Source organism: Prenolepis imparis, unplaced genomic scaffold (assembly GCF_030444845.1).
Source record: "Prenolepis imparis isolate NDT839.2.m4 unplaced genomic scaffold, iyPreImpa1.0 SCAF_239, whole genome shotgun sequence".
Lineage (NCBI taxonomy): Eukaryota > Metazoa > Arthropoda > Insecta > Hymenoptera > Formicidae > Prenolepis > Prenolepis imparis.
Genome location: NW_028141397.1, coordinates 4,056 through 23,410, shown reverse-complemented (window position 1 = coordinate 23,410; position 19,355 = coordinate 4,056). Strand labels below are relative to the sequence as shown.

The window sequence follows — 19,355 nt, the reverse complement described above, 5'->3', positions numbered from 1 at the left end:
AATGAGCGAGATCGTAGGGGAGGAGGGACCGTGCGCCTCCTTGTTCTCTATCGTTCTCAGTTCTCAGTTTACCTACACATGCTCGTCGCAATGTGAGCCGACGCGACGCGATGTAACGCGACATGAGGGGTTCGTCGCACCAGCGACGGCGCAAAAGCCAGCCACTCTCGTCTGCGAATGCATCGAATGTTGGTGGATGCGCTGCTCGCCGCAACGTGACTGCGACGTGGCATCCACGCGTTCACCGTTGTAGCAAATTCGATCATTTTTTTTTATTTTTACCTTTTCTCACAATTTTAAGATTTTTGAATAGGGCTATGCAAAGTGTACCGAGCGAAAAAGAAGCCGACTGGATCGAGAGGGCTTATCACAGATCTATGGAGACTATAGATGCATTCGCGCGCACTGGGGGAGGTCGGAAAAGGAGGCGGGGTCCTCAACTCTGTCGGCCCGCGAGGGAGGTGCACGAGGGGGGAGATGTCGCTCTGGCTGTAATAGTAATGGTAGTTCCGATTGCTGCCGCGAGAGACGAGAGGCGCTGCTGCGTGACGAGCTACGGTACTACGGCGACGCGGAGCCACACCTAGGAATTTCTCGGGATTTTCGCTAAGAGATCGCATCCAAGGTTACTGCTAGTCAAAGTGAGTACTTGATCGATATTGTCTGTTAGCAAACTAAGACTGTAATTTGTAAGTAAGCTGAGAAATCCAATTATCGAGCGTATTCTACGTATTTCGAAACTTAACCTCAAAAACGCACAGTAGCTATACAAAGCTATAAAACTGATTGTTGAATGCTTTTTCTTCGTTAGATTTTAAATTTACGTACAATTCGTAACACATGTTTCTCTTTCTTTCTCTCTCATACTCATTTTCTTTCTCGTTCACACTTTTATTCTGTTCCCTCTCTTTCTCTCTCTCTCTCTCTCTCTCTCTCTCTCTCTCTCTCTCTCTCTCTCCCTCCCTCTCTCTCCCCCTCCCCCTCCCCCTCCCCCTCCCTCTCTCCCTCTCCCTCCCTCTCTCCCTCTCCCTCTCTCTCTTTCTTTTTTATTGAGCATATTTAAATATTATTATACTGGAAAATATAACGTTAGCTTATAGCTGACAAAAAGGTGAGATAGACTGTGCGTTAAATGTGCGTGTATAAAACTAAATATCAATTGAGAGAAAAAGAGAAAATTGCTTTTTATTATATGCAAAATTTGGAAAATTAATTTAATTAAAAAATTAAATCAACATCTGTTATTATACATTGCCAACAGCATTAAAGTTTTACTGAATCATTTTTTTTCTGTTAAATCATGTCCATACATACTTTCCACCGTGTTGCATTTTTAATATCCTGAATCAAATTACATTTAAACAAAATATCGATAGCCAGTTGATCGCTAGATCAAAGAAATCAGTTAACAAAATCGCAAAATTGCTTTTTTTTATTTTCTCGATTATACATAGTAAAAATAATGTTTATTAATGTATTACTTTTAAACACACTCTGCGTCGATATTGTTGAAGTTCTTTATAAATCGCTGATAAATACAATTTTGAGGAAAATAATATACTATGTAATTTTGCAAAACTTATATTTATAATTTAACAAATAACTTAAAAAATATCATCATGTGACACATGATATTACATCATTATCATCGACAAATTATCATAAAGTTTATTACAACATTATACAAAAACGATACTATAACATGCAATCATATCATATCATCCTCATAATATCTTTTTATGAAAGATATTTTCTAATGAATGACTTTAAGAAGAATCTTTGTTACATATATGTATATTTATTCTTAAACTACATCAGTTTGTTCTCTCTCATCGTTTTGCTCTCTCAAACTCATTTCTTTCTCCAAGTTCTTTCCGAATCTCTCGGTTCTTGTAAGAGATGTTTCCCCGAAAATATCATTTCCAAAGAACCCGACGATCATCCCGCGCTCTCTCAGCTCGACGAAGCTCGTTTTAACGAGCACCGGTGGAGGCGCTGGCAACATTGGCGGCTCTGCGGGATAAACTGTACCAACTGGCAGACACATCCCGCCCATCGGGCGGAGCCCGCATGATCTATAGCGTCATAGAACATCCCTACCGCCGTGGTAGGAACAGAATGGCTACGCCCACGGTGCAGAACGTGCGCGATGCACCCCCGCCGTTGCTGCCGCCACCGCTGTCGTCCTCGCGGCCACGATCGGGGGCCGAGGGCCGAGGATGTTTATGCTCCTGCTGCCGCGTCTCTATCTAGTCGTGGCTCTGGCGCTGCGCTGTTTCTCTCCTGTCGTCGTCGTCGTCGTCGTCGTCGTCGTCGTCGTCGAAGCCACTCTACTGTCGGCATACGCTCTCGACTTATCCTTGGCTCCTACCACTCGACGCGCGTTCATTATCGCTAAACATTCCTGTCAATTAAAAGTGCACCAACGCCCAATTTACCGGCGGTCGTCTGTCGTTCTGGCGAATCAAATATTAACGAGGGACTATAGCCGCGAGATTTTTTTCTCTTTCTTCTTTTTGTTTTCTGGCGTTTTCTCCTACTGGATTCCCGAGTGGAAGGGCATAGCCGTACTTATGGGCTTTTCGTTAGCGCGCATGCAGATGTACCTTGGTTTATGATTATGGCCGTTGATTCTCATTTTCACGGAGACTGAAGCATTCTCCTGCAATGCAATGCTAGTTTTTTTTGGATTATATATATTGGTGAATAAATATACTGATGGAGATGAGATAAATATGATACAGATACGTTTCCACGTTTGCATGGAAATTTACACAACATGAATTACTTTCATTTCATAATCTTGATGGCATTTATAATCATGATTCGATTTTATAAATATATGGATATGTGTGTGTGAAGTCTTTTATATATCTTTCTCTCATATATATAATCTATATATGTATATGTATAATCGTCCAAATAATTAAAATTAATTATGTTATATGAGCATGTAAATTTATCATATCAATTTATCATATCAATTTAATACCTAACGCATATTACTTATGTATTATTAACATGAATCAATAATTTATTAAAAGATTTATTGAATATTCTTATTCTTAATATTTGATTATTAAATGTTAAATAATGTTTTAAAGTTTTAATTAATTTTAATATGCTATATGTGTGCTTTTTCTATACTTTAAAGGCAAAGTTAAAAATGATCTGAACAAAGAAATGTGTCGATTTCGAATCTTTCTTGATCAAACTGTATTTACGTAACTTTAATTTATAATTTTGCAACACGCGTCAGAACGAATAATATTTTCTAGTAGTACATGTACGTCAGTTTTTGAGACCTTAAAAATTTTATATTTGTTAACAAAAAAACTGGCATTTTTGCGATCATCTAAAACTCAACGCGAATAGGATATTACAAAAAGCATTTTATTTCGGCGACGGTCGCACTATTTTCGCAGACAGGTTGAAGAGGTTGTACCGTTCCTGCGCGCATCAAGCCAATTCGACGCCAACGATGTTCACGATGCGACGTTTACGAGATCGTTTATTAGGTGACATTCTCATCGGGCAACTTGGCTGTAGACTGAAATCGCTAGCTCTTTCCAGGGACCGTATCTCGAATAAAATCTATGTATTTAAATCTTGTATTTAAATGCGAAATTTGACCAAATATCAACGAAGTTTGCGACACGCGCGGGACAAAGTAATATATATAATTAGAAACAATAAATATAGAAGCATAAATCGATTAAATGTAAAAAAGTTATCGCTTGTCCACAATTACTCGCGAGAATTTTCGAAAGACGATTCAACGAGATTAATTAATAAATGAGTAAACTTGTACGCACGTTATATTAGCGCGTATATTATTAATATATATGTATAATTGAGTATCGCATTTAATTTTATGACATTAACCAGATTTATGGAAAGAATTTGTATATCTTTTCCAATTAAAACTATATTTACACTTTATATATAAATATATAAGTATTTTATAAATAATTTATATATAAAATTTAAAAATTATATATATATAATAATAAATCTTACTAGCATGATGTGTTTATGTAAGGTGTTAATGTTTGCATGTAGTTATTTTTTGAGATTTTATTAAATAAATTAATATTTTTTATTGGTAAATATTTTTCTGTTAATAAATTTTTTGAAACAATTTTATTTATTGTGCAATTTTTAAAGTGCAACATTAAATATTTTCACTAAAAATTTAAACTAAATTTTTATAAAATAAAATCTTTTCCGAGACTTAATAAAAAACGCATATACGTTTTTTTGTTATTTACTTATTATCTTGTAGTTTAATGCACATGAAAAACTTTAATTGTTAATATTATACAAATTTGTCACACGTACGCACAACGTTTATCAATACCTACTTGAAGTTTAAAAAGCAAATACATTTTTTAGTTTGGTTTATAATATAGGTGAGCGGAAGGAAATGCTCAACTTCTAAGACTAAAATATTCTCATACAGATGTATGAATATCTGTTTTGATATAAGTATTGCGATATGTAAGATACACTCGCGATACGATATTTGTATTTGATTCAAAGAGAAGAAAAACTAGATAGTGCCGACAACAACGTCCGGTTGCCGAAGAAAATACGTATCTTGCAGTCACCTTAGATTCATGAAATAAATTCTTCAATATATTATTAACTTGTATATTGGACGGCTCTCATAACTTCACGATAACTTTTCTGCGCGGAAGGTTCCGTCCAGGCTAATATTTCTTCCGACGTCTTACCAATGGCAAACTTTATCCAACCAGTGTAACTCGAAGCATTACACACGGTCACTATACGGGTCAAAAAAACGATATGACCGTATTCTCTAAAGAAAACAACTAATGTCGCAATTACATCTCTCGTTCTTGTTAAATATAAAATATTACTATTGCCATGCATAAAATTATTGACGTTAAAAACTGCATAAAACGTAAAGAATCTCTAAGAATGAATAAATATGATTTTCGAGAAACGAACAAGAATGATATGCCATCCTCATATTTTATAATTTAATTGTCACGACTAAAGAGTGCATATTTTGTCCAATTTCTTTAACTAAATAGATATATAATTTTTTTATAATATTTTTATTTAATATAATTGATAGAAAGATAAATTTTATTTCTGCGATTACATAAATACAATATCGTTACCAGTGAACCGCAAACGAAAAATGGTCTCACGTGCAACGCATTAAACTGTGAGTACAGATCAAATGAATTAAGAACTGCGTAAAAAATAACTTTGTTACAAAAAATTGTATAAAAAATTATTTTGTAAAAAAATTAATAATTAAGATCTTTTCACGCACATTCGGTTATGATTGTTTGCCTGATCTGGATTCGGCTTTAGATGTGTCTGTGTCTTTCCTTTGACAGCGGGATTACTTTTACGAGCGCTACCGAGTGCCATCGATGAATGCATCCGCAGGCACTAAAACTTGCGAATATTTCGAAAAGCATCCCGTTGTGCAACAATGTGACAATGTGGATCAGTGTTCGTTTGCGTTTTAAATTTACGTGTATATATGTGTGTATATTCATTTATACAGCCAATTCTCTATAGAATCAAAATAAGTGCACCTCATAAAATAAAGCACTGTGCATCCCTTTCTGAAGCTATCTGATATAGCAAAGCGGAAATGTCTATCTCATAATATCACGAAAATTCACCTAAATCTCGATCCAACGCGCGTCGAAATCCTTGTGGACCATTAGCATGTGTAGTTGTTAATCCGCATTGCCAACCTATTAAATGACAACAAGTTTTATTATGATCGTTATTGATAAGATTTATTCCGTCGATCGTTTATTCTTACGTTTTTGGAAACTTGGGCGATTGTTGTATTTTATCGCTTTTTCGGGAAGATTAATTTTTTTATTATTTTGCATTTAAAAACATTTTTAGAAATTAGACGAAATTGCAGAATATTTATTTAATTTAATATGAGTGAAATAATTCATTGCATTAATAGTAGAATGTAAAAATAATCGTAAAATAAAAAGCTGTGTTTGTAGATGCAAGTAAAGATTCTACCTATTGCGATATTTATACAAATGCTACGAAGTTTTTATATTTAACATATCCAACAAAAAAAATTCATTGTTAATCTGTTGAAAAAATTGTAATGCAGGGGCCAAATAAGATTTGCCTAGCGAATAGCGAACTGACATTTGCGTGGGCAGTCATGTTTGTATATATGTATTTATGTGCGTGATGGCGCATAACACTATACAATGGACACACGCACATCGCTCGCATGTACATGCTTGAAAATAGATCTACTATCGACATTTCGCTTCACGAAGCCATAAATTCGGCAGAAAAAATTGCGTATACCAAATAGTTTACAGACGTCGATTGCCGTCGGTTAAATACTTCGTGTTTGTTGCCGAATTGAATTGCATCTGCGCGAGTTATAGGTTTTTACATTTATTTTTTTTTAACACGCCTCACACATACTCTTTTTTTCTCTGCTTACTCATTCTCTCTCTACTTCCACTTTCTTCTATCCTTTTATTTTTTTTATTTTGTCAAAAGAATTGCGACACATATACTTTTCACCGCTCATTTTATAGGGAAGAAACGTTCCGATAGATGATGGAGAAATTTGTTAGAATCTCGACGAAGAACAATTGTGCGAAGCGCAACGTGCATAACGCATATCAATTGGACAAGAAGGCGGAGAGGCAAGGATTTTTTTTGCACGAAAGAAATGTCGGCGACGCTTTTACTTTTTTTCCTTTCTCCATCTTCTTTTCCCCCGAATTTGTTCCTTCTTCCTGAGACCTCTATGAATCATCCACATTCTTTTTTTGAACGACGAAAAGGAAAGTCGGTAAGTGAGAAGGGTGAAGAGAATAGAAAGGTTCGGAGTAGGTCGGATTTGAAAGGGAGAGGAGAATATGCGAGACAAGGAGATCACATTTTCAACGAAGTAACTTTCGCATATTCTCAAAAAACTTTAGCGATCGAATCGGCGATTAGAATACCTTCGAATACCGGATGAAAAGATTAATCGACCATAGAGACGGCCTGTTTGAAAATAATTGCTGTGATGTTTCGATGTGGAGAAGTCGCAGATGAACCCCCTACGGTCCATTTGTTACGATTCGTCTTTTTTTAAATTTGTTGATAGAATTTGTCTATTGCGTGATTTTTAAAGAGAGATCTATATAAAGCTTCATGAGTTATACCTAAACATGAGCGTTGTATAGTTAGAACTATATATGTCTTGAGAAAGAGAGTGAGAGAGAGAGAGAGAGAGAGGGGAGGAGGAAGAAGTGAAGAGAGAAAAAAGAGGAGAAAGGACAGAGAGAAAGAAAGAGAGAGAAATTGTATAGTATAGATATTAGAATATCCAGAAGAAAAATGAATTATAAGTCTTACGGAACTCTTACTAGATCTAAAGATTTTTATATTTGGATTTATTTCTTATATTTCGCTTATATCATATAAATATAATTATGAAGGTTTACACCACAGACTTCTATATATTATCTAGACTGCTGAGGTTTACACACACACACATACGCACACGTGTATGTAAGTATGTAAATATGATTAATAAGTATGAAAAAAATCTTCGAAAAAAAGAAGAAAAAACTAATTAATAAATTAATGATACTAATAGTACAATTATACATGCATTTCGCTCGTCTTAAAATATTATTATTGATTTTATAAGACTTTATAAGAAGCAAAATTATTGATAAAAAAAATATTAACGTACTCACAAATAATATTTTTGATAAATATTAATTTTAACTCATTCATACTTTGTCAACTTAACACATTTTTTTCCACACATGCTTTTTTCAATGAAATTTTCAATGAAAATTTCTTTAAAGAATACAATTTCGTACAATTTTTGAAAATGTGTAAACAATATTTGATATATATACATGATATATATGAGCCATATTTGATCTAGAAAAAGATTACAAAGAATATTTACTGTATGTAGATATCTATATATATTGAATTCTTTTTTACAATTATTTATTATTTCTCAAATTTTAGCTTTAATTTTTTCAAATGTTTTTATTCACAATGTTTAAATGTTATGATTGCAATGGACTCTATCCAAGCTCGTATGCGATATGATATAATTTTTCATAGTGATGCGAGCGATAATATTGCGAACTTGGCGAGTATAAAGCACCAGAAACGCAAGCGTAGTATTGGTGTGGATGGAAGGCGTTAATTTATCTCTCCACTTTTTTAAGGAGCGTTATCGCGCTGTAATTCGTTCACGCACGTCGACATTCTCTTAATGCAATTAATCCTACTACTTGTTTAAAGAACACTTCGATATCAAAGAAAAATTATTCTATATACCGCTTTATTATGATATTTAAATGGCAATATTTAAATAAGATATAAAAGCTAATTTACGTAGTAAAGGCAAGTCTGAAATTTTATACATATATACATATAATTATTACTATAATAATTTTTCTTTTAACTAGAAACAATATATTATAGTATATTATATATAAATGGTGTAAAAAATTAATTTTTTTATTTAGTATTGAAACAAATTAATCATTTCTTTAAAATAATCTTGAATTTATAATTACATATTTATATATACAAAATCGATATTTTATATTTAACGTATACAATCATAAACAGCAATTTTTTAAATATTAAAATAAAGATTGGTCCGATGATTGAAAATATAATTGCTAGTATATTTTTTCTTTTTCTCATATCGTTATAAATAAGCTTTTGGTAGACGGAATTTTTAGATCGTAAGGGTAGTTTATATATTGCTAATCCTAGTTTGTTTTACAAGAATTGTCAGGTCTAGTCATATAGTTATTTTGTGATGTTAATTGTATTGTTTATCAGTAAGCTATATAATTTCTAATTTAATAATTTTACTATATCTCTTTTGAGAACTTTTGAGAACAAATAAAAAAATTATTTACATATACGAATAATAAAAATAATATTGAGAAAAATATATCATATCAGAATTTTATATATATATAAACTGCGATGTAGTCTTGTACAAGAGATGAATATGAAAGAGAAAAATGAATAAGTCATATGTATGTATCACATATTGCATGACATTATATATATATATATATATATTTTTTTTTTATTTTGTGCTTTTGCAAAACACACAAAATATAGTTTATTATTATTTTTTATATCGAAATGTTTTATTTACATGTGACATTGTTTCGTCTTCTAGATAGCCTTTTCTCTCTATGTTTTATGATATATAGATATATTTATCATTATTATAAAACTTTAAAATGGTCTAACATCGCGTTTAATGATCAATTATGAAATAAAATACACAAATTGTGTCATGGAAATGCATGCGTTTCAAGATACGCACAGGTCTTTTCTTTCAGAACCGTTATGAATAATCGTGCACTTTATGAAAAGTTTTGACCACGCAGGAAGTTTGTTCCACAAAGTTACTGATTGCTTAACATCCTTGTAACTTAGAATCCGGTATTCTTCGGATAACTATATTAAATCTGTCAGCAAATGTTACAATCATAGTCAATATTGAATGTTTTTCAAATTGTTTTTAAATGATATTATTAAAGCAAATGCTTCTACATAAGGCTTCGTTTCACCTATTAGCTTATAAAACATGATGACTCATTTAAATCTTAAGCGACATAATTTTAGACGACCAAGATCTTATGCCGATTGATCAGACTCGAAAACATTTAAACTGGATACGAAGCTCCTTCCATGTCCGAATAGAGACCGATCTTGATAGAGACAGCAAGTCAGACGTCTAGTGCTAGCCTAGCGTACAGTATTCGTAGAAGGTTCGTTGCAGGGTGCTCCCTGGCTAGTGAGGGGTAAAGGGTGAAAGGTGGAGTGAGAAGGGTGACGGGTGGAAGGGGGAGGGAGGAGGTGGCAGTTGTCGGCAATAGGGCGAAGGAAGAAGCGGAGGAGCGCCAAGAGAGAAGCCGAGGTCCGTCGGTATCGATCGGGCGTCTGCGGTAGATTGACACGTGTCATGGCCGCCTCTCTCGGTGCCGGAGAGAACGAAAGGAAGGAAAGCGAGAGAAGGACGGCGGTCGCTGTGAGAAACCGCGGAATAAGGGAGAGGAAGTGAGAAGGAATAGCGGCGACGGCAACGACGGCGGGTAGCGCGCGGAACAGCGAAGGTGGAGGAGGCCGTCGAGAGGGTGGCTGGCCGGACGGGGGGTGACGGGAAGGAGGGAGGGGAAAGGGGGGCGAGGGAAAAGGACATTAAGGTGCGTAATAGCCAGCGGGGCGAGCGCGCACCGCCGCGGCATCGATTAGACAGAGGCTCCCTCATCCCATTGCTAGAATGCAGCCCCCTCCCTCCTCCGTCACCTTCAACCACCCACTCACCCTCCATCCGCCTCCCCCTTCACCCCTTACACAGGGGGGTCCTCACGACCACCCACTCCACCCACTCCGTCGAACTGGAGAGCCCCCGAGTACGTGCTCTACATACACACTCGCGCGCTTATGTCAGTTCCTGTCCTGCTGCCGGTACTGCCACTGCCTCCGCCACCGTTGCGAGAATAGAAAAGGAGAGAGAAAGCGTTGGATCTGGGGAGAAAAAGAGACGGCGGGTACGGTGCGGAGGGTGACCGAAGCCACCTCTCTACCCTATCCCGTAGCACCTACACACGCGCCGCCGGGGACACCAACGTCTAACGTCGTTATAAACATTAACGGAGCGGCTCAATATTCCCCGGACCTTGCATCTCTTCCCTCTTCCCGGTCCCCCCCCCCCTCTCACTTCGTCCACCTCCGGTCCATCTCCCTTCTCGGGCAAACCGCCCCCATCCCGTCTCTGCTTACTGGACGCTCGCATGCGGCGAGCTCACCTTGCTATGGTTTCCGGGTCCTTCGTTGACCCTACGAAGGGTTACCTAGTTGGTATGCCCCGAATGACCGAAGTCGAAAGGGTGTGCTCGCTACTTCTTAGCGAACGTACGAAACATTGAATGGTATCTAGGAGCGTAACCAGGTTTTGGACATTGTCCGTCGTATTCGATAATGCGGGCCTTTATAGAGACTCGCTTATTCTTTGAACTAACTCTAGATACAAACTCAAAAAATTTAACTATATACATATATAACCGATATATTCATTATTTATATGTATGATGATATTAGATTCACATTAAAGTTTTATAAAGATTACCAGTATAGAAATACTTTTTTATATATATGTATAATAAAATATTTTTTTTATGTGTATATAGAATCATACAAAACATTTGGCATAATAGTGGACAAATTTTTCATCTATTTTCACTATGTTCTAATTTTATTTTATTCATTAAAAATTGTTATTGAAAACAGAAAAAAAACAAATGTTGCTATTTTTTAAAATACAAACAAATTGAGCGGAATTACGTTAGGGAGATTTAGTCGATTTCATACGATCACTCGGTAGATCTCATCGTTCCTGGACGGAGAAGAGAAGAACGATGAAAAGGAGGTTAAAAGAGTCTGCGGGAATAGAGTCGTGGCCGCTTATGGCTTCGGATCGAGATCGTCTAATTTCGTTCGACGAGTCCCGTAAGGATCCTTCTCTTCGTCGCCTTTTTCTTCGTCTTCTACTTGCTCTAGGCTCTAGGCTTCGATTTCGGTGACGGGGTCGTGCGAGACGGGCGCATTCTTGTTCGAGGGTCGCGCTGATTATTGTTAATTATAGCGAGCATTAAAAGCAAGAGAGAGCGCAGGACCCTCGATCATTCCAATCAGATTAGTGATGATGATTGAAGGCACGGTAAAGGCTGTGTGCTATTATTACTCGTGGAAATTCCGTTTTAGTCTTTTCAGTATAACATAAATTATGTGTACATTATAATTAAATTATGTATAATACCATATTCTATCAAATTAGTTCTTTTGCATTACATAATAACTTTTTACATCTTAATTTTACATATAATATCAAAAAGTTTACACACACACACACACACACGCGCGCGGTATTTCTATCCATATTTTTCATTATAGCATAATTTACAATTTTTCCTCCTTTTATTTATATGTGTTAAAATATTTGCATATACATATAATACATATTTTATTGACACAATAAAATTTGCACACACACAATATAATCCATGTTATAACAAATTATAGAAAATTCGTTCGTAACGATAATTGAACAAGTATTTATTTTTCATATTTTCCCATCTCTCTCTCTTTGCGATCAAATCGTAAGGTTATTTCGAAGAGCAATCTCGCGTTTACGCGAACCTTACTGGCAGCAGGTGCGCGTCCTTTTTCCACACATTGCGATCCGTAATTAGGGATTAGTTACCAACGATCCTCAATCAACGAGGAGTTAGCTGAAAGTGCCATGCGATGCGTCAACCATGGATATTATATTGACGTATCGATGTCTCAGCGATGTTCACGAGGATCGTCCAATTAACGGCTATCCGTGTTTTTTATTGACAAATACTCGTAAATCTCGGTAAATCTGTCCATTTGGTTTATCTACCCTCCACAATACTCGCGCCAATCGTTCTCCTTATTAATGTCGTACACGTGTTACATACATGATACGACGGATTTATATATAATAGAATCGTTTATGTTTCGAGAGATCTAATTTGTCGTATTAATCGCGTCTTTTATTAAAATCTGTTAATTTTTATCTAGCTTCATGTTTTGTTTGTAGTTAATGTCAAAATGGTTTCATTTATTCGTTCTGCAATTAATGCGAATATACATATAGGACATTTACCGTCATCTCTATTAAAAGCAGGTTATTCGACAAATTAAAGTTGATACTTACTCATCGAGTTTTCGATGAGTCTTTTAATTAATTATTCAAAAAAGTAATTTCTGAATTAATTCGTTTTGAAAAAATTGATTTATTTTATGCAGAATATTCTAATATTTGTCTATTAGACTTTACTAGCGTTGTCTATCCTATGCATTATATATTATATCAATAAAAAAATGTCACACAAACATAGGTTTGCAAATAATTCATTATTTTGAATTCATAATAATGCATTTACAAATCTATGTTTGCGTATGACTTTTTGTACACGCAACTATAATCATGTGAATATATCTTGAAAAATGTATGAGAAACTTCATTATTGAATATTATTATGACACAATATGTGTGTGTATAAGTGCGTGTGTGTATGATAAAATTACAATACAATATGCTGCCTTACTTGAACAGTTTGCATTGCATAGTTTGTGATATCGGAAGGACAAATTACAAAAAATTCTCCGTGAAATTTTATTCCAAGTTTTCTCTTCAGAGGTATACCGGCAACGGGGGAATAATCCACAAAGGGCTCGTTCGGTCTTTTCTGTGTATGCGAGTATACGCGTGATACGCGGCATTCGATCGAGGACGGTTAACCCGGGCGCTAAGTTGGTCATGTCGTAAGAAAAACATTTTTGCAACTTCTCTCAACTATACGCAAATCGAATTTCAGTCACGTCAAAGGTAAACTACAAACGACAACGAAACCAGGAACCGGGATATTAGCCGATCGGCGGGAAGAATAGGGGGTAGGGCGAGACGACACCGATGAGCGTGTTTCGGATGGAAATTTCATTCGCTAGTTTTCTCCGCTTAATAAGACGGAGAGACGGAGGTCGCCGCCGGTTCGTAGACTTCGAAAAGGGGAAACAGAAAGGGCGCAACAAGGGCGGGGGTGATGCAGAGGCAGAGGACGCGCACGGGCTGCCGGTTGAAAGGGGAACGCGTTAGGTGGTGGCGAGGGGGCAGGGGGGAAGAGAGAGAGAGAGAGAGCTGCAGAGGGGTGGCCAGGACTGGGAGGCGAAGTGTCGTCGTCCGAATAACGGCCAAGCGGCATCGACCGATCTTCCTGCCCCCCGGCCCGCACGAAGCGTCAACTTGTTTCCCTTCTGCTGCGCGAATATCGGACCTTCAATTTGCCCACTGCGGTTCGCTAACGCGATTGTCCTCAGCGAGCTGTCCATGACGCGGTTGTAGTGTGACGCGTGATCGGGGTATGACAGCTAAACGATTCCCGAATTCACTGCGCGGTGTTGCATACGCTCAAAACCGTGAACAAATGAATTCCTGCTATCGAATCAACGAAGTAACAGCTGAAAAAAGCTTTCTTTTTATAGACTTTTAACCATTTTTTTCTACAGAGGCGTTATCGAAATAAAAAGATTTTTAATTGTCTATTTCTTTCCAAACTTTGTACTTTTAGATTTGAATGCGTTGTTTAAATTTGATTGTTGTGTATTATTCGGGAATTCAAAAAGTGTCAAAGTATTGGGAAACACATACTTTAAATTAATTTGACAAATATATAGCATAAGCATTTATGTTTTTATAAATACATTGTTATAGATATCTTTGAATTATAATTTCATGAATTTTTGACAATTGGAAGATGAATAAAATTGAATTTAAAATAATATTGTAATTTGTTATAAAGCGCGCGTGATTACACACGCGCCATTTATTTCTTTATATCATATATTATTTAATAAATTTCAATATTAAAAAGAAATATATATATTTTTTTGTCGATATATGTATAATAATATCATATATGTTGATAATTATAGACACATGTCCTTCAATCTATAATATTCTTTATAATATAAAAACTAGAAATAAAGATCTGCAAGCAAAGAAATAAAGATAATTATGATGTAATGTTTGTGTGTGTGTAATACTTATTACGATATGATAGATAAAAAAAAAATAAAAATAAAATTGAGAAAGCTTGTTTTGCTAAAGATTTATTTGTACGTTTAAAACAATAACAACATTACACAGCTATAAATTTAACTACAAATTCTCACACTGCCGCGTCACGAGATACACTCTTCGAAGCCTATAATAATAAATATTTTTAAAAAATTATTGCTCTCTCTCTCTCTCTCTCTCTCTCTCTCTCTCTCTCTCTCTTTCTCTCCCAAGTTAATATAAGAGAGTGCCGCTAATAACAATTGTTACTTTTATTATTTTAGCACAGTTTTACTTAAGATTAATCAATGGAGGGTTACGAAGACGACGATGACACTCATTTTTGCATCAAGTGTAATTTGACAGTACACGGTCTCGACAATTATGTACGGCATCGTCGATCAGGTTGTCGACCTCCTGACGATAAAAATGAGACTGTTCACGAGTCACCTTCGACGCCGACGACGGTATCTTATCCCGAAATTTTAAACGCGGACGCATTCTTTAGTTCGCTGGAGCTACAAAGCAGCGCAAAATCAAATCCTCGACGAGCGCCGACTTTACTGGATAATAATAGAAAATTCAAGAAAGAGGACAGAAGAAAGAAGGAAAAAAGTCAGGTGGATGTCGGCGTGAAGGATAAGCTTCACAGTATGTCACTTGCTGTCAGCGATCTGGACGATCCAACTGATAACCTATGCATCCAATCCCTCAAACAAACCGATCGAAAGAGGCAAGAGAATCCTCAGCGAATAGTATCAGATCAACAGAATTGGTTGGATGACACAATTCTCGCCGATCTCGCGTTGGGAAATAGCGAGAACAAGGAGCTGGCAAGATATGATTTCGAATACCAACAGGACGACGAATCTGAAGACGACATGCTGGACGACGACTTGGGAGAAGATGACTCCTATTCAGATTCTGACGACGGCGAAAATCAGGAGCGTCCACCGCGAGATCATACAGGCGGAAAGTGGAAGCCTGGACTCGGCGATTTGCCACAGGACATGCCACATATGCATGAGGAGGATGCGGATCCGGACGATGATCATCAAGAACATCCACCGCCAACGTATACTGGTGGCAAATGGAGACCTACGGAGACATCGCAGGTAAGATAAAGAAATTATTTCAAAATTATAAGTTATTTTATGTCATAAATAATTTAAGACCTAAAATGAGCATGTCTTTATACTTAAAAAAAAAGTATATGATGATTTGATATGATGATGATGAACAGTTTTTCTTCAGCAAAATCAATGGAGTATATATTAGTATACAATAGACGAAAACATAAAATTAATACAAATAAAATTAAATTAATGCACGTCTTTAAATTTGTTTTATCCTTTAACCTTATTTAATCACACATTCATTCCTTCTCTTTGCCTCTTCCCCATTACAAAATTATTTCGTGTATCTTCATTTTCGTGATATAAATGTATGTAACGTGATATGAGCCCAAGCGATTATTGTGCGAGCAATGATGATTTGTTGGACAAAGAGACATCGATCATTACAGAAGATCGAGGAATACGAGAGCAAGAACACATCCGGACAGCCGCCGCCAGAACACACGCGAGGGAAATGGGTACCGGGTGCACGAACGGATATCGAATCGGGATATTGGTGCATTCCTTGCGGCAGGAAGCTTGCCTCACGATTGGTCTACAACAGGCATGTGCTCTCTGCTTTGCACGCCAGAAGGAGCATTAAAGAGATCGACGACGGTCTCCATTTACCGCGCAGAATAAAGTTGCGCGCGAGCAAAAGAATGGCCACTAGTAGGCAGGCTTCGTTTACAGCGGTATATATATAATGTATAATAACTTCTTAACAATACCATGCATTAAAACTAACATATATACCTATATATTTTTTTCTTTTTAATTTTTAGAACTTTTTAGATTACTTTGTTAATGTTTGTTGTTGTCTTATATATTACTATTTTTTAATCTATTACGACAGCAAATATAAATTTAATACAAGAAATAAATATTTGTCATATCATAAAATCTTTCCACAAATTAATTATTTATAAAATATAATATCATTCATTCTATTACATTAGATTGAACAAAGATTTCAATCAATTGATTAAAATTATTAATTTAGACTGAAATTATACAATTATATGTTTACTTTAATATGTTTTCTTATCTTTGAAAAGAAAATTTTTCTCAGATTCAATGAAAACTACGTGATGCAGTTGAAGTTTTATATCGCTGCTTCTTTTTGTGAAAAGTTTTTTCTTTATATAGGTATATATGTATACCTCTAACTCTCTTGTATGTATTAGAAGTTTAAGAAATTTTTTTTTATAAGATATATAACATTGTTTTTTGAAAATATTTAAATTACACACAAGAGCGGAGAAATAATCCAAACATTAATTAATATGTATATATGTCTATATTTTTTTACATAGATTAGATATAGATAATTTTTTTTTAAACTTTTAAAACAAACAATATAATTATATTGTATTATTAGAGGACGAAAGAAGCGCCCGAGCAAAAGAAAATTAAGAAAGGTTTGCGTCAAAGAGACAAGGAGATTCTCTCATGTGAGATGTGCCACGCGCGCGTGAAGAGGCTTCAGATGGGTAAACATTTGCTTTCCCATTATCATTGCCGTGTGGCAGGAGTGAATCCTTGCAGTCCAAACGCACGTCGCTTCCTGCTGGATAACATAGCGAATGTAGTACGACAGTGCCCTTTCCAATGCGCTCTTTGTCGTTTTTACTGCAACACCGAGGAAACGTTCTTGCTTCATTGGCGTTCTGATCTTCATATCAAGACTTTAGAACGCGTAAGTTGTCGATCTTTAATTGGAACAAGCATGAACAATTTTTCAAATTTATAATTTATTTTTGATTTTTTTTTCGGGCTATACATATATGTATAAATTCATGTATTGTATAGTTTTTGCACCTGTTGATGAATTATTATTCCATGCAAATACTAAATAAGGAATAAAAAAATGTACTTGTTAAAATATAAATTAAACTTGATTGGTTCGTACATCTGGATACTCAAAAGCTTTTTATATATATTTTTTCTCTTTCTTTTTTTCTTCTCAGAGTGGTGGTAGATGTAGATGCAATTCATGCGATTTTTGGTGCGAAGACAGCAAGATGATGGAATCTCATCTTTTGAGTACGAGTCATCGTGACGTGGTTTCGATGATGAACGGCTCGGTGCCGATAGTAATTAGTCGTCAAGAAGCATTATTCTGCGGTAGTTGCAATCGGCAATTTCGATACAATTTCCAGCTACGATTGCATGCCAAAGAGACCGGTCACGACGCAAGTTATACCGCATCAGATGAATATCAGCAACGTATCAAATGCGATCTGTGTCCCCAAATTGTCCGGTCCTTGGTTGCGCTTCAACGTCATCAATTAATCTGTCACATCGCCAAAGATAAAGAAAAGAGCGAAGTTGCAGAGGCTGCGCAACCGGCGCCATATTTCTGCTCGTTCTGCTCGATGAATTTCATCACCGCCCAAGAAGCAGTAGTACATCGAAGAACTTCTAGTCACAAGGAGGTTGTAAAAGCACGCAAGATTCAGGAAGGACTATTGGAAACCGTGACGCGAGAGTGTCCTCATTGCGACGAAAAACAGTCAAGTCTTGCAGCACACAAAAGTCATCTTCTCCAGAATCATCCAAAACTTTGTCACAGGTAATTTAATAAATTATTAATACTATAGACAGTTTTCATAGTTATCCTATGTAGAATAAAGCAATATTTATCGTTTTTGACTTTTCACAATATTTTTAGATATTCCGATATAATGTCTATACTCTGTAATTTTTTTAAACAGATGTCCTCGATGTGGCACGCAGTTTGCCCTGTCGCAAGATGTCACTAGACATACGCGAGAAGGTAATTGTATCGAGAATAATAAATTCAATACGACTGAAAGAATAGACGTGAAAAAAGAATGGAAATGCAATGACTGCATCTTCTCAACGGACTCTCAAGGTGAATTCATCTTTCATGAAGCCCTTCATGCTGGTACAGTTTCAACTGACAAAGGAATATCAAGTTCGAGCAAGTTATTACCGAAATATCGGTGCCCGATTTGTAAGAAGGCTTTTGCGAAAGTTACGCTACGGAATCACATCAGACAACATACTGGAGAGAAGCCCTTTCCCTGTGTCAAGTGTTCAATCTCATTCTCGAGAAGAGCGGAACTCATCGCGCATCAAAGGATATGTGCATTCTCGTCACCAGGGTCTCTGGACAAAACTGGACGTCGGAGAAGCTTCAGCTGTTCAGAGTGCAAAGAAGGTTTTTATACAAAGTAAGTGGCACATTCCAGTCTAATCTAATTGTGTTATTAAAATTATTATTTTTCGTTCCATAAGTAACGAAAAATATAATAATCTCTTTTGTTTGTTAATTTTTATGTGTGCCATCGTGTTGTATATAGTGCTATTTTAAATTTTAAAATTATCCGTTTATAAATTTCTGCCTTGTACAATATCCCTATAATTTCTCTTTCTCTCTTTTTTTAATGATTCTGGTGTAAGAAAAAAAATCACATATCGTTCGCAAGAGACGAAAAAACGCGTTTGCAGTAACTGAATATAAGTGCATTACGTCAATCTTAAATATATATTCCCGATTCAAAAACGGTGCAAACGTGCAAGACGTGTTAGGT

The 19,355-nt window shown here is 36.0% G+C and overlaps 1 protein-coding gene across 1 annotated transcript; it reads left to right on the top strand.

The window, feature by feature from the left end:
- Window positions 1-480: 480 nt before the first annotated feature.
- LOC145948097 (uncharacterized) lies at window positions 481-19,000 on the top strand. Its single transcript, XM_083057856.1, has 6 exons — window positions 481-641; window positions 14,965-15,795; window positions 16,206-16,490; window positions 17,177-17,494; window positions 17,766-18,370; window positions 18,513-19,000. The coding sequence occupies exons 2-6, from the start codon at window positions 14,989-14,991 to the stop codon at window positions 18,997-18,999; spliced, it is 2,502 nt and encodes an 833-aa protein (XP_082913982.1). The 5' UTR covers window positions 481-641; window positions 14,965-14,988; the 3' UTR covers window position 19,000.
- Window positions 19,001-19,355: the final 355 nt, after the last annotated feature.

Excerpts from the sequence above, each read along its gene's own strand:
- LOC145948097 (XM_083057856.1), top strand. The coding sequence starts at position 14,989 with ATGGAGGGTTACGAAGACGACGATGACACTCATTTTTGCATCAAGTGT. Across the intron at positions 15,796-16,205 it reads GACCTACGGAGACATCGCAG|AAGATCGAGGAATACGAGAG; the intron begins GTAAGATAAAGA and ends CGATCATTACAG. Across the intron at positions 18,371-18,512 it reads CATCCAAAACTTTGTCACAG|ATGTCCTCGATGTGGCACGC; the intron begins GTAATTTAATAA and ends TTTTTTAAACAG.